Source organism: Gouania willdenowi, chromosome 10 (genome assembly GCF_900634775.1).
Source record: "Gouania willdenowi chromosome 10, fGouWil2.1, whole genome shotgun sequence".
NCBI lineage: Eukaryota > Metazoa > Chordata > Actinopteri > Blenniiformes > Gobiesocidae > Gouania > Gouania willdenowi.
The window spans coordinates 15579851-15594515 of NC_041053.1; the positions used below are offsets into that span (position 1 = coordinate 15579851).

Genomic DNA, 14665 nt, shown 5'->3' on the forward strand with positions numbered 1-14665 from the left:
AATTGTTTTTAAAGAAGAAAAAAAAACATTTCACTGAACCACAAACAAGAGCGCAAAGACCCCTTGGGGTCCTCGGAAACCCAATTGAGAATCACTGTTATACAATTTTGGCAAATTGGTTATGCACCACTTGACATTTGTGTATTGGGTGGAGAAAATTGGGTGTTTTATCCACTGATGACTTAGTGACGTGTGTTATTGTTTCTAAGGCGGTGTTACTTATTCCTGTGCTTCCATTTTGTTCTGGGCTGGTTTCATGCGCGCGCACCCCCGGTGCTCTTTAATTAAAGCGCGCACAGCACCTGCGTGAAGGTACAGGCTCGGTGCGTGGCTGCTCCGTGGCTCTGGGAAAACTTTAACAAACCAGTGCTATAATGCCACATTAGCTCTATGATTTCCAAACACACAGGGCTTCATTGCTGCAATTGTCCTGATGTGTGACGAAGGAGAAGAAAGCGACAGCGGCGGGAGGACGCAGGTCTCCGGGTCTCCCTCCCCGCCTCTGTCCGTCAGTCTTCCCCGAGGATATCCCTCCTCTCAGCGGCCCTCGGAACTCTTCTCCTCCGCCTGTCCGCTACTTGGGGAGACTGACCCTCCTTACCTCGCCTCTACCGACTGTCTTCACGCGTCTTCGGACATTTGCGGGGACTCCACGCAGTTCTCCCCGCAAAAGTTCGGTTCCCGCACCGGTGAGACTGACTCTATGTTTCAATCGCGGTCGGAGGTGAAGCTGGACGCGTCTCACGACCACTACGATGACCCGTTCCCAAAGTGGAGAAGAGGCGTTCAGCACCGCGGACAGCGACTGTACCGGGCCGAGGACCATGAAGACCACGGAAACCACTGCGTGGAGCTCATAGACACTAATATTAGCTCAGAAACCCGGCAAACGTAAGTCCTCTATTAACAAATGAAATGTGCTTATCACATGACCCGTTCTGAGGGATTCTGTAAAATGTGTGTAAATTGATGAAGTTTATTTCTGTGAATGAAAGCAAAGCTATTTTGGGAGTAGTGCATTGTGCATTTGATCAAATGCTCCTAATCCCCCTGGAATGTCAACACGAACAGGTTGTTTCAGGCTGTGGGACAGAGATTATATTTTACGTGGATTACATCTCTTGTAGATTATTAAAATGTGTCTTTTTAGTTGTGTGGGTCTGCTTTTAAACAATGTGTAATGATGTTGTTTTAGTATCTGTATAATGATGCAGTTTGTCAATCTTTCTTCTCTCGAGTTCCACTTCTATGACATTCAAATGAGGTGTGCGTGTGCGCGTGCGTGTCTCCTCGGTGCCTAATTTCTTGCTCCTCGGGTTGAGAGAGCGTATCTTGATTGGTTCCACCGCTTCAATATAAGCACCCTGTCAGTATGGACTCAAAGTGCGTGCGTGCGCGCACTATGAATATATGAAGGTAGATATGTTGCAAAATGTGAGAGCTTGTGTATTAAAAAAATCTACACACGTGAAATACATTTCATATCACAAATGATGGGAAAGTGTTATTTATGTCATTATTTGCATGTTTTTTTTTTTTTTTTTTTTTTTTTTAATTACTCATCAAATATCAAATTACGCATCAAATGTCATTTACAACCACAACTCTCCGGTTACAACTTCTCGAATCTGCCGCTACAGAAACACAAACGACTTTTCTCACGTGAATCTGCGTTGCTCGAGTTTTGCAACACATTTTGCGAGATGGCTGTATAGCGAAACAGATTTGTGCTTGTACAAAATCTCTCTTTATTCTTATAAGACAGTTTGCATACATGTTCACTGTTTTATTGCTTCAGATTGTAGATTTTGTAAAATACATTAACCGCTTGGCCACTGCATCAGCTGTCAGCTCTCGATCCTCATCGCCACATAGGTTTACCTACATTTAAACGAGGAGAAGCACTCTCCATGACTCTTTTTGTTCAGAAATGACTCCTCCTTCAAACAATCTGTGGAGGCAAATTTCAGCATGTTGCCTTTACAGTGTTTCGGTCATATAACTCCTGTGCCCTTATTCACAAAGCATAAGGCTAAAAGTAGCTCTTAGTGATGTCACTCTTAGAAAAATCTTAAAATTCGAGGAATTCTAACATTTTTCTTAGAATTTCTCCTTGTTAGGATAAAAGTATTTCATAAAGCATCTTAGGCGCTAAGAGAGCTCCTACTGTGAAAAACTGTTAGGAGTAGTGAGGAGGACTTTTAATGATCCTATAAGTGTCTTAGACAGAAAACTAATAGGACTGAGAGATATTCTCAGCAATAGTGATTTAATAAGACACTAGCGGCTTATATTCATAATAATTATTATTATTATCATTCTAGTGTTTGTGGTTGTTTTTTGTTTTTCCGCACCATCCACCAAGTCACATTCCTTGTATTGTTTTAAAATCAAATTGGCAGTAAAACTATTCTGATACCAGCTTTTCTCACACAATAGCATAACATAGCATAACATAATAGCAGCCTTGTACTGCTGTAGGATTTGTTCGCTCCCTTTTTACAGATTATAGGCAAATTTGACAAGACAGTCGCACAGAAAATAGCAGACAATCCAAAAAATGCAAAGTACAGACATCATGATATACAAATGAAATTCTGGACGTAATGTCAAATTTGATCAGGGATCAGATAAGTAGTGAAATACAAGATGCTGAAATATTTGCTTTGATGGTAGATGTGAGTAAGGACCTTAGCAAAACGGAACAAGTGACTGTGGTGGTGCGCTACATGAAAAATGTTAGTGTTGTAGAAGAATTTCTCCATTTTACACAAGCTGACGGTTTAGATGCAGAGTCACTTTTCGCTACGATCAAAGACAAGCTGAGTAAATGTAACATTGTTCACACCGCCTGCATTGCTCAGTGCTATGACGGGGCTGCGGTGATGTCCGGTGTTCACGATGGGGTCCAGGAGAAAGTCAGAGAACAGGTCCCTCAAGCTATCTACATTCATTGCCGTGCACACCGCCTCAATCTTGTTTTGGTGGACTGTGTCAGAAATGTAAAGCCAGTGGGGGATTTTTTTTTTGTTGTTATAATGCATGACCTCTACAAGTTTTTCACGGGGTCATTTGTCCATGCCCACTTTACTAATAAAAGGAGCTATAGCCTACTTAGCAGCCCATTGAACTTCATAAACTGTCCAATATGTGCTGGTCCTGCCAGTACAACTCACTGTGGGCAAGGCAAAAAACACTCCCTTCCATTATTGCAACTTTAAATGGCATTAAAGCGCAGCCAAATCCACGCAGATCAACTGACGCTCTCATTAATCTTACTCATTGATGCTGAAAAATATCCTCCATTTTCTCTTATTTGAGGATCTTTTTCACACAGCAAAGTTCATGTCAGACACGCTGCAGTCCCCTGAGTTATTGCTGGAGATCGCGCATTTGGTCATCATGAGCCTAACTGAAAAGTGCACTGAGGAATCTTGGAGAGCCTTATGGAGCAAGGCAGAGGCTGTGTACGCAAAAGTCACTGTTGTAAAAACCGCCGCAGCTCCCACAAGAAAAGAGACAGCCTCGTCATCTACAGGACTATGTAGTTGAAACTCTACGGCAATCATCCATGGTATTTGCAGACGGACTCCGAACATCATCATTCTACCCTGTCATTGACCGACTAGTGAATAAAATGACACGGTGGTTTTCAACAGAAGCAGGTGCAGTTCTCATTGGCACGTCAGTCCTCAACCCTAATAATGCCACATTCCTTCAAAAGGAGAGCCTTGAGCCCATGGCGCAGTTTTATGGGCTTAAAAAAGACAATATACTGGCTGAAGTGCACCAAATGCTCAGACTCTTGGAATGTAAAAAAGAACAAGGTGAAATTGTCAGCAGCACGCAGGATTTTTTGTCCATGGCTAAACTGTACAAAGACTAATTTGAGGACCTCAACTAACTTTTACAGATTTCTGTCACACTGCCTGTAACCTCTGCTTCACGTGAGCGCAGTTTTTCCACCATGCGGCGCGTTAAAACGTACCTGAGGGACAGAATGGCAAACCCTCGACTCAGCAATCTTGCTTGCCTGTCAATACATGCAGAAAGAACCAAGGCCTTGGATGTACAGAAGATTATCGATTAATTTGCACTAAACCACAACAGACGCATTGTTCTCATATAAAACAAGGGTGAGTAAATGTTTCTATGATGTTGCACATTTTGGATTTATTGTCTGATTATTGCAAGGTGCACGAGTGGCTGTCTGGTCACATTTGCACATGATTTTTAGGTTTATATTTTTTGCCTTTCCCTGTGGTCACAAAATGCTTTAGTATTTTGTTAAATATTATTCAAGCAAATTCAGTTAAAACTGCATTTATACCTAACATGCTGTGTTGCATACCTTCTTTTATTGAAGAAAAAAATTAAAACCTCCTTATAAAAGTAATAGTATTGAAAAAAAATAATCTCATCACTCCCACATATTAATCCCGCACCCCCTTAGCACCGGGAGAGAAAAATCCTGGCGCCGTGCCTGTCACTAGAATTATAACTACCTGCTAACAATATAGTATCCCTTACATGTCCATGCACCACTGCCTCCACCAGCACCATTCCAAGATGGCAGCGCTGTAGACGCCTCCCTCCACAGTCGATTCGGCGTCTACGCATATAATGTGTTGCAAAACTCAAGCAACGCAGATTAACGCGAGAAAAGTAGTTTGTGTTTCTGTAGCGGCAGATTCGAGAAGTTGTAACCGGAGAGTTGTGGTTGTAAATGGTTTTTGACGCAAGTAAGTAAAAAAAACATGTGAATAATAACAAATAATATATTTTCCCATCATTTGTGACATCAGTTTTTTCACGTGTGTAGATTTTTTTTTTATACAAAAGCACACATCACATTCTACAAGCTCTCACATTTTGCCACTTATCTACCTTCATAAGAATACTCCAGCCAGAGAAATTGGCTTGCACAGCACAGACACACTGTCATGCTTATTAGTCAGATACAGTTTGTGAGAGAGGGTTTTTTTTTCCCCTCTAAAGTGAATTGCTTCACTCTGAGATGAAACAAACGGGCCACAGTTTTCATTGTGGAATAATTTAAAGCAGTGGGACACGCATTATGACCCTAATATCCGCACCAAGTGGTACTAGCTTGTAGAATGCCAGATGTGATTTCTTTTTTTTCTTCTGTGTAATCACAAAAAACAGACAAAGAATTAAGGCACATCCTGCAACAGAAAAGGCAATATTATTTTTATTATTTTAAATCCATTTTTCCCTCCCATCAAGAGCCAGTTGTCCAAGCTCTTCCTGCACAACAAGTCAAGCTAAATCAACCCATCACCCCAACCGCAATCCCGCTCATGCAACAAGCCTCATCCATTCAAGTTTCTAACACTCAAGCCTTTTCAACCTTGAGTGAGGCTTCCAAGAACCTTGTGAAAGCTCTTGCAGAAGAAGAACATGAGGTCTTAAAGGAAGACCCCCTCAACTACAATGATTGGAAACTTTTTTTCTGTGCTCTGATGGATAAAAAAAAAAACAACTTGAGAAAATCGCTTTTTTTTATGAAAGTATGTTGTTGGCTCAGCCAACAGAGCTATTGATGGGCATTTTCTTGTAGGAACAGAAACATCTTATCGAGCTGCCAGGGACATACTTAAAGATTGATTTGATAATTAATTCATAGTTGCTAACAGCTGTTTCATCAAAGCATAGCTTGGTTTACCAGGCTTGGTTTGCCACCAAGATTACGTGGCTTGGCACCTGTGTCATAATTTTAAAAGATGTGATTTAAAAAAAAAAAAAAAACAATCCTAATTGGTGGTGCATTAAAACAGTGGTTCCCAACCTTTTTCCTGTGTACCCCCTTTGCATTTTTGTCAAATCAGGTCCTCCATTGCTTCATATGTGGTTTCATATGTGCATTGGTAAACAGAGGTGGCAAAAGTACTAGGTGCTTAATACTCAAGTAAAAGTATCGATACTTGAACAAAAAAATTAGTCTGGTAAAAGTATTGAAGTTGCTCCCTTACTTGAGTAAATGGAAAGTACAAGCTACTAAATGTACTTAAGTTTAAAAAATAAAAAGTACAGAGAGTTCTTGAATGCCAAAATTTCATGATTTTTTGGCTTGCAAAGATCGCACCGCATCCGCCATGAGTCATTCTTAATGCCAACAAATTTGAAAAGTTTTCTGGGATTGGTCAGATATGAATGACTCATTAATCACTCATGAGCAAATGTGCAATCACATTTGCACCCTCTACATTACAACCTCCTACAGCCCTCTCGTGGCTTGGTGGCAAAATTGTGGAGCAACTTTACATTCCCTTGACAAAGAACTCTTGTTGGTCAACCTCTGCATCACGTCAATGCCATAGCTACGGCGTACCTCCTGATGCAGTAGAATTATTCAGGCTTTAGGCTGAATGGAGGGAGTTACTTAGTATGAATCATGGCTTGGTCTGCAATAACGATTGCCTCACACTGTTTTCAACTAGTGGCTAACTATCAACAGTTGCTGGTGCGAGGAATAGATGTACGATTAGAGATTTTTGCAAAAATATTCAGACACCTTTTGTGAGGGCAGTAAACAAATAGATTTTCATTTTAATACCTAGAGCTACCAACGACAGCCGTCAACACAGACAGAAGTTGTTCACAAGAAACAAGGAGCACCAATGCACCAGTAGATACATGACACCAACTGTTATGGCCCCCTCTAGGATGTCTTATCAAATGGCTTAAGGGGGAGCAACTTAAATGACGCGAAACACAAATAAAGATGATCAAAGTATTTATTTATATAAAGTTCTTAAAGTAGCAATAATCAAAAATAACTCAAAGAAACAAAGGGACTGGAGATCCTGGCCAAATTGAACAAAAGTAGGGAGGACACTGGGCCAACCCTATACAGGGCCGTCACACCCAGCCTCCACCCTCTAAACTACAAAAAGTTACAAAAACACTAAATCTATAGCAAGTAGTATGAAAACAGGACTACCAGTAATCGTCAGTCCAAACTGAAATGACAGACTTACAAAATGTCAAGTGGGGAGCTGAATGGACTCTCCCCACGTCTGCTGATGGTCGAATGCTGGTCCTTTCAGCCCTATTGTACAGCTCTTCCTCTCTCTCCCCACCTGCTTACTGGTGTGAATCAGGTGTGTTAGGCGATAGGGATGAAGGGCAGGCTGGGAGGCCAGGAGGCACCAGCCATAACGCCAACTCTGGTTCATTTAATTAGATTAGTTCAAGTGTTTTTTGCAATCTCCAAATTTATGTTGATTTATTTATGTATTCATAATGTTATATTCCACCAGTACACCAGCCATGTGACTTAATGCATTGCTCCTATCGGCCAGCGAGCTGTTCTCCAACATGAATCCATCTGGAGTCCTGACAAAACAGACCAGGACGCTCTGTGTGTGATGGGCTTTTTGGTGTCTTTTGTCAGGATATCAATTCTCCTGCCTATAACTGTTAGCCAGAAGGCACCTGACAAACATATTCAAACCTTAACCAGAATCTGTTTAAGTATAAAGATTTATTACCAGTTTGGACACAGGATGGTTTCGTTCTGGTCACAGCTGTAGCCCCCACCTCTCATGCAAACAGGATAAGAGGCCTAGTTTCACACAACACATACTTAAATAACGGGAGGGCGGTCCTCTGTCTCTTACAATGATATCATCATTTGGTGATCTGAAGCTGTTATCTTCACAGTCAATGGGGGGCTGCTTCCAGTCCCTCTTGATTTAGTCAGCAATACAAGCAACAGACTTAATTTGAAACACCTCTGTCACTTTGGTCTTAAAACTTTAAGAAAAAGCTGGCAAAAAAAAAAGTTATTTTTGCTCGAGTAAGATGTTTGTGTATTTATTGGTGCATGTGATGGTTGCATGGATGGATACATAGTTTCTGTTGAACATGCCTGCTGTGTTTAATCAATTGTCCACTGCAAACTTGAGTTTGACTTGCTTTTAAGGCTGGTAGCTAGTAAATATTAAACTTGGGTTTTCTCCTAGCTTCTAGCTCTGTACACTCTTTCATTATTTACTCCATCCTCTGACTAAGCACCCCTTTCATTGTCTAACTTATCTACTGCAGTTTGTTTGACATCATTCATAGTTTTTCAACCTTTTTACTGTTTCCAGGGTGGAAGCCATGCATCGCCGGCACACCACCCTGAGGGAGAAGGGGCGTCGCCAGGCAGTGCGAGGCCCAGCCTACATGTTCAATGAGCGTGGCTCACCCCTCACTGCAGAGGAGGAGAGGTTTCTCGATGCTGCAGAATATGGAAATATACCTGTGGTCCGTAAAATGCTGGAGGAGTCTAAAACTTTAAATTTCAACTGTGTTGACTACATGGGGCAGAATGCCCTGCAGCTAGCTGTGGGTAATGAGCACCTGGAAGTGACCGAACTCCTACTAAAGAAGGACGGTCTGGCTAGGATTGGAGACGGCCTTCTTTTGGCCATCTCTAAAGGATACGTACGAATAGTCGAAGCCATTCTTGCTCACCCAGCCTTTGGTGGAGGCCTCCGGCTTGCTTTGAGTCCATTGGAGCAGGAGATGCGCGATGATGATTTTTATGCATACGATGAGGATGGGACGCGTTTTTCTCATGACGTTACGCCCGTCATCCTGGCGGCTCACTGCCAGGAGTATGAGATCGTCCACATACTTTTGACAAAAGGAGCCCGCATTGAAAGGCCCCACGACTATTTCTGTAAATGTACTGAATGTGTGGAAAATCAGAAGAAAGATGCTTTTAGTCACTCTCGCTCCAGGATGAATGCCTATAAGGGTTTGGCTAGTGCGGCGTATCTGGCCCTCAGCAGTGAGGACCCTGTGCTCACTGCCCTCGAGCTCAGCAATGAGCTGGCAAGATTGGCCAACATCGAGACGGAGTTTAAGGTAAGAGTCTGTTTTTTGTTTGGTTTTTCGACCTAACTGTATTTTACTTTTTTACTGATTACCACAATTTAGAACCAAAAACTATCAGTCTCTGAAACAACTTTGCTGGTATTGATAGTGATATTCATGCATCTGAGATTTTACTACAATGAACAAATGTGCATGAAGTTACTTTTACTGTATGTGATTATGGATAGGGGTGTCCTGATCCAATATTGATATCGGATATTGGTCCTTTATCAGCCAGAAAACGAATATCAGATTTTATCGGACTGCATCTAAAATCTCTATAATATATATTGGTTTTTTGGATTTATTTTTTCAATATTTTCTATTTTTTTGAAATTTATTTTATTCAATCATAGAATATTTTTATTCGAAAAGGTAAATTAAATGTAATACATTGGTTTATAATAAATAGGTCTGTTTTTTTAATAATCAAGCTTTTTCTTACATTCCGCACTACAAAATAAGTAATAAAAGTATATACGATTCGTGCTGATATCGTATCTGATCGATATTGGTATCAGTCAATACTCAAGGCCGCAATATCGGTCTCTGTATCGGAAATGAAAAAGTTGTATCTGGACCTCCCTAATTATGGAGGAACCTGGAATGAAAGAGAAAAGCAGAGAGTGACGCCACAGCAACAAGTTTTCTCCATTTATACATTTAAAGGAAAATTTAGACTATATGGTGTCAGCGTAGAACTTTTAACGCTGCTTTTTCCAATCACCTGTATATCAGTCAATTTTTTTCTATAATCACTGGATTCATTAATGTAATAAAGACCCTGATAGATGTTGTAAATAAATAATCCTGATACATGTAAAGCTACAAGCTCAATCGAGGTTCTCTGCTTCCTTCACAGCAGTACTGCTCTGGATGCAAAAATACATCAATACTTAACCTTAGCTCCTAAAATTTGTGTCAATCTGACAATGGCTTTGACATGTGATGCACTTTTAATGGCAACCAACCCAGGGATTTTGATAACATTTTCCTTTTACTTCCCATCACAGTTAATTGTTTGGTAGCAACATTTAAAAAAAACAGCAACTGAACTCCAAATAAGGCATGATGACTAAAAGTAATTGTAACAAAACTAAGTTGTGTGTGCGTAATACAATCTGTGTGTCTGTACCTTGGTTTGTGTGTGCGTTTCAATCAGTGTGTAGAATTTCGATTTGTAAACAAAGTTGTCCCTGCGTAATACAGTCTTTGTCTGTATTGACATCCATATGCATGTGTCATTGAACCGGGACACTCTATTGGCTGTCTCTGTACATGTGACTTTTGGAACACATCCAATCTGTAACTTTTTGAAACTTGTAACTCGCGCAATATCGCTAGAAACCAACAGTTGTCGCTAGTACCAAGTGATAGACCTTCCAATCGGAGGCCTTTCTCTTATATTATCTTCCCTGGTCACAAGTGTTCTCTTATCACAGGCTTGCAGAGTGGACTTAAAACAATATATTAGAAAGAAAAACCATAAAGAAACATCGTTCATCATATCATTACTGACACAATCACGGACTTTTCTGATCTCATCCAGTTACACTTTGTTGCTTATTTGGCTTCCTGTACTATTTCTTTAGTTTTGACTTTGTTAATGTAAGCATGCTCATATAATTACACTAACAAGGTAAGAATGATGCGAAAATGTTCCCATTTAAAGTCTTCTCTTCCTCTTTTTGCCTTTGTCTGGTGATGTCTTCTGAAATGTTTTTCTCCCACTAATTTATTTCTTTTGGTCCTTGGTTTCTTCACATTAGGTCTTCTGCTTGGCATTCTGTTTACCTGAGGGACCCGGGATGTGTTGAAGCTCATCTGTTTCATTAGCATCTCAATATCACACTCTAGTCTTCTCTCTTTAGTTGTCCATTCTTTTTCACATCAACTTTTCATTACATTAGATCATTAATTATTGTTTAGGCGGTCTGCCAATGTCCTCAGTATGTGTTGTTTTATTCAAGAAAATACCACAAGGGAAATCAAAATTAAACGGCAGCTCTTTAGAGACAAAAATCTGCATATTAGACAACTATTTATGCACTTAAAAAGACATAATACATTAGTTTAACTGTGCGCAAGCAGGTGTGAAAAAACACCACTAGTTGTGCAAGAAGAGGGGTGGAAGTGGCTTCCAGATAATGTGACAAAAATGGTCTGTTGTTTTGTGTTTAACAAGCAGACATGAGAGCTTGGTCTACTTTCTCAAACTCATAAGAAAGTGAAAACAAATACAGTTCTGTACATCAGAAAAATAAAAATCCACTTTGTTGAAGTTTTAAAGAAGCCACAACCTTATCTTGACACTAAAATGAACACTTTTACAGCAAATGCATATTGGTTCTAAATATCGGTTTTCTTGATTTGTAATAATTAATATCATCCCTGAAAAACACAATATAGATCATCCTTACCATAAATAGTTCTAAAATGTTAAATGCTTGTCATTGGAGGCAGTTTGTTTCAGTTCAATGCTCTTCAGCTCAGTCTTGTTTTGTCTTGTTCGACTCATGTTGACCCACAACAGCCCAGTCTTGTCTAGGTATGTGGATTAAAATAGGACGGCACGGTGGTGCCGAGTTTATATTGTACAATAGTTTATCTCAACAAGCTACATCCTAAGCTTGCTGCAATACAGTACCAGAGCATTTATTTTTTATTTTTTGTAATTTTTCTGTCCATCATTCATGCCGTTTAAACAGAAGCTATGCCTGTATGCTCTTATACAGAGCATATACTCTTACACATTTTTAATTTTTAACTTTAAAGGAACTGCACACCAGGTGTTAGAGTGGTTGTATCCTTGTTTTAATTAATTCAGCTTCAGCAGAACAGCAGGGTCTCTGTGTGTCTAAAGAACAATCATGAGCTTTATAACTTTGTTTAGTGTCTAAACGATCCCATCAGGTAAATGTATGCTGCGCTTCGTCAAACTTCAGGCTATGAGATGTCATCTATCAAAGATTATTACCCTCGGTGTAAAACCTTTTTTTTTTTTAGTTCAGTCATGTTGGCTGGTTTGAAGCTGATGCTAGTTCAAAGGCAGGTTTTATGTTCAGACTGGCAGTAGTTATTACGTTTACAGTAACTCAATGTGTGTTTACAGACAATATATCTGAAATACATATACACACAATCAAAGATGGGCTTTTATTTTATTTACGTCAAAAGTATCAGTGAGCTCTTACCATTTTTTTTATCTTCCTACCCAGTTTGCCTCATGTTTTGCACAGATCACCCATGAGTAACCATTCTCACCGCTTTGTCTAACTGCATCGTTCACTTTATATAATCTCATTTCCTGAGGCAAATACCTTACACCTTCAACTATGATTGAATTTTCCTGTGTGTTTGAATTACTCTGTGCATGGATTTGCTTGTTTGTTTTAAGTATCATATCATGTGATTACTGGAGAGAAAAAAAAAAAAAAATACATATACAGTACAATGCCCTGCTGTTTTTCCTTACTGTGAAAAGATTTTAAGTGAATTAATTTTTTCTATAAGCTTAGAGCAAAATACAGCAATTGTTGTTCCTCAATATTTTAAAATTATTTTGGAGTATTCCTTTTTCGGGTTTTCTTTTTTCCTTGGGTAGATTCAAGTTCTATACACAGGAGAATAAGAATTTATTTTTCTATTTTTTATTTTTCAAGTTTCTATCTCTCTAAAAAAGAAAAGTTCTTTTGGGGATTATAACATTGAAACTCAGCAAAAATGCCATAGATTTTATCCAGGACCATGATATTATGACATTATTTTATTTTAGAATTGAAAACAATAAATAAGGTTTTAAGAAAAATTAAATAAATAAATATCGTGTACTGTATATCAAGGCTGTGTGAGTAATCGCACTGGTTCTTTAAACACTGATTTGTATTCCAGAAGGACGATGTCCAAGACATGAAGATATCCTAGGAAAAGGGTCATATGCTCGTCGAATATAAAACAAGCACATTATCTAGTACAAGCTATCGTAAGGGTTCGCACAAACGCAAAGTCTTGATTCAAGATGAACAACATGTTTAACAGTAGGTGAGACCAGAGAGGATAATTTATAAGCTGGGGTGAAATCTCCATTTTACCAGTAGCCCTGTGTGAAGTTTTCACTTTTACACATTATAATGGTCACAGGCTTGAACACAGCACAAACATGGTTAGGAATGCATAATAGGAGTCATACCTCTGGGAAACCAATGCAAGCTCCAGTCCAATAAAAGCATCTCTACTCAGCCAAGTGTCTTCAAACAGAACAAGGCAGGGGGATGTGGAGAGGTGAAAAGACTCACTAGATCTGTGAAACATGATCTCAGTTGCTAGTATATAGGACTATTGCTAAGGCAGGTAGCCATATAAGCAGCAGTTGGGTAATATTGATGCAGCTGTTCTTTTATAGCTTAGCCTTTGTAAAAAGAGCAATTTTAACTATAGGAAATTTTTGTAATCAAGTTTTCTACTGAAAATTCCATTGACATAATTTTGTTAAAAGAGTGAGATATATATTGGTTTCCTTTTTTAGAAAATAAACATTTTTATTTTTAAATGCACATTGTGCAAAGCAGCAACCGGCAATTACATCTCAGGAAATGTGACCATTTTTTTCTTTAGTATCAAAAACACAAGGCATTAATTAAAAATATGGGTAGGAAAAAAGAAAAAAAAAAAGATACTTTTGGTGATATGTTTTAAGTGCAACTGTAATGGGGGTGGGGTGTTGCTGGGGAAGTTTGAATAACAGTGAATTGACCAAATGTTTATGGAGGGAGAGTAAAGCGACCGGGTGTGAGCACCTCTTAGTTACCAAGGAGGACAGCAACTGCAGAAGTCACAAATTTATTAAAAAGATTAAGGTAAAACAGATTAAAATGCCCACAAATTAAAATCAATGTATGCTAAAATCCATTAACGATGTGGGCTAAGGAACGAATAAAATAGGGGAAAAAGTCACTGTCCACAATAAAGTGCAATGTGCAGCTACGCCCAGGTCCTCCGCTCTCCCTTGTCCCAAGGCGGTAGATCCCACTGGTCACAGGCTCAGGGTCCCCTGAAAATGCAAAACATAGGCCAGCACGGGGGTCCGAGACTACGTCCGAAGGAGGGGTGTTGCCACGTCACTTACAGGGCAAGGCAGAGTTCCTCTCTGCCTCTGCGTGTATGTGGCTCTTAACACTCCAATCAGTCTCGATACTTCCCGCTGGCTCCAGCCCTCCACACGCTGGGACACCTACACAGAACTACCGCAGTCAAACATCCCACAACAATAGCCCCGATCTGTCCAACAAGTGTTACTACGTTCCCATAGGGTACTCACACGGAAGGCAGAGTCCTCCTCTGCCCCTGCGTGTATATCGCCTCGCAACACTTGTGATCCCGGCGTGCTTGTGGTCCCCGATGCGTGTGCCGTCCTGTGCCCTGGGAACCTGGAGGGCAGAGTCCTCCTCTGCCCCTGGGGAGGACCCACAGCTTCCCTGCTGCTCCTTCTCCTGTCTGTGTCATTTTTCCTCCCCCTGCTCCTTCTCCTGTCTGCCCCTTTTATTGTGCTCCAGCCACAGGTGCTGATTAACCTCAGGTGTGTTGATTGGCCTCAGGGGTTGGACATAGTCATGTGATGGGGTTGATCAAATTACAGCATGTGACTGGCAAGGTTCATAAAACAAAAGCTAAAATGCACTGCAAAAATAAAACCAATACAAAACACACTAAAAACACAGCACACAATACAAAATAAAATACCATTTCACAGCAGGATCACATAACAAGATCTGACTTG

At 40.0% G+C, this 14665-nt stretch overlaps 1 protein-coding gene across 1 annotated transcript in view; it reads left to right on the plus strand.

Moving 5' to 3' along the window:
* Window positions 1-354: 354 nt before the first annotated feature.
* The window catches only part of LOC114470965 (short transient receptor potential channel 7-like), a 60447-nt gene continuing 46136 nt past the window's right edge, over window positions 355-14665 (plus strand). The window contains exons 1-2 of the mRNA XM_028459418.1: window positions 355-891; window positions 8118-8880. Of these exons, the coding sequence (XP_028315219.1) occupies window positions 434-891; window positions 8118-8880 (1221 nt within the window). The 5' untranslated portion in view covers window positions 355-433. The remainder of the gene's footprint in view (window positions 892-8117; window positions 8881-14665) is intronic.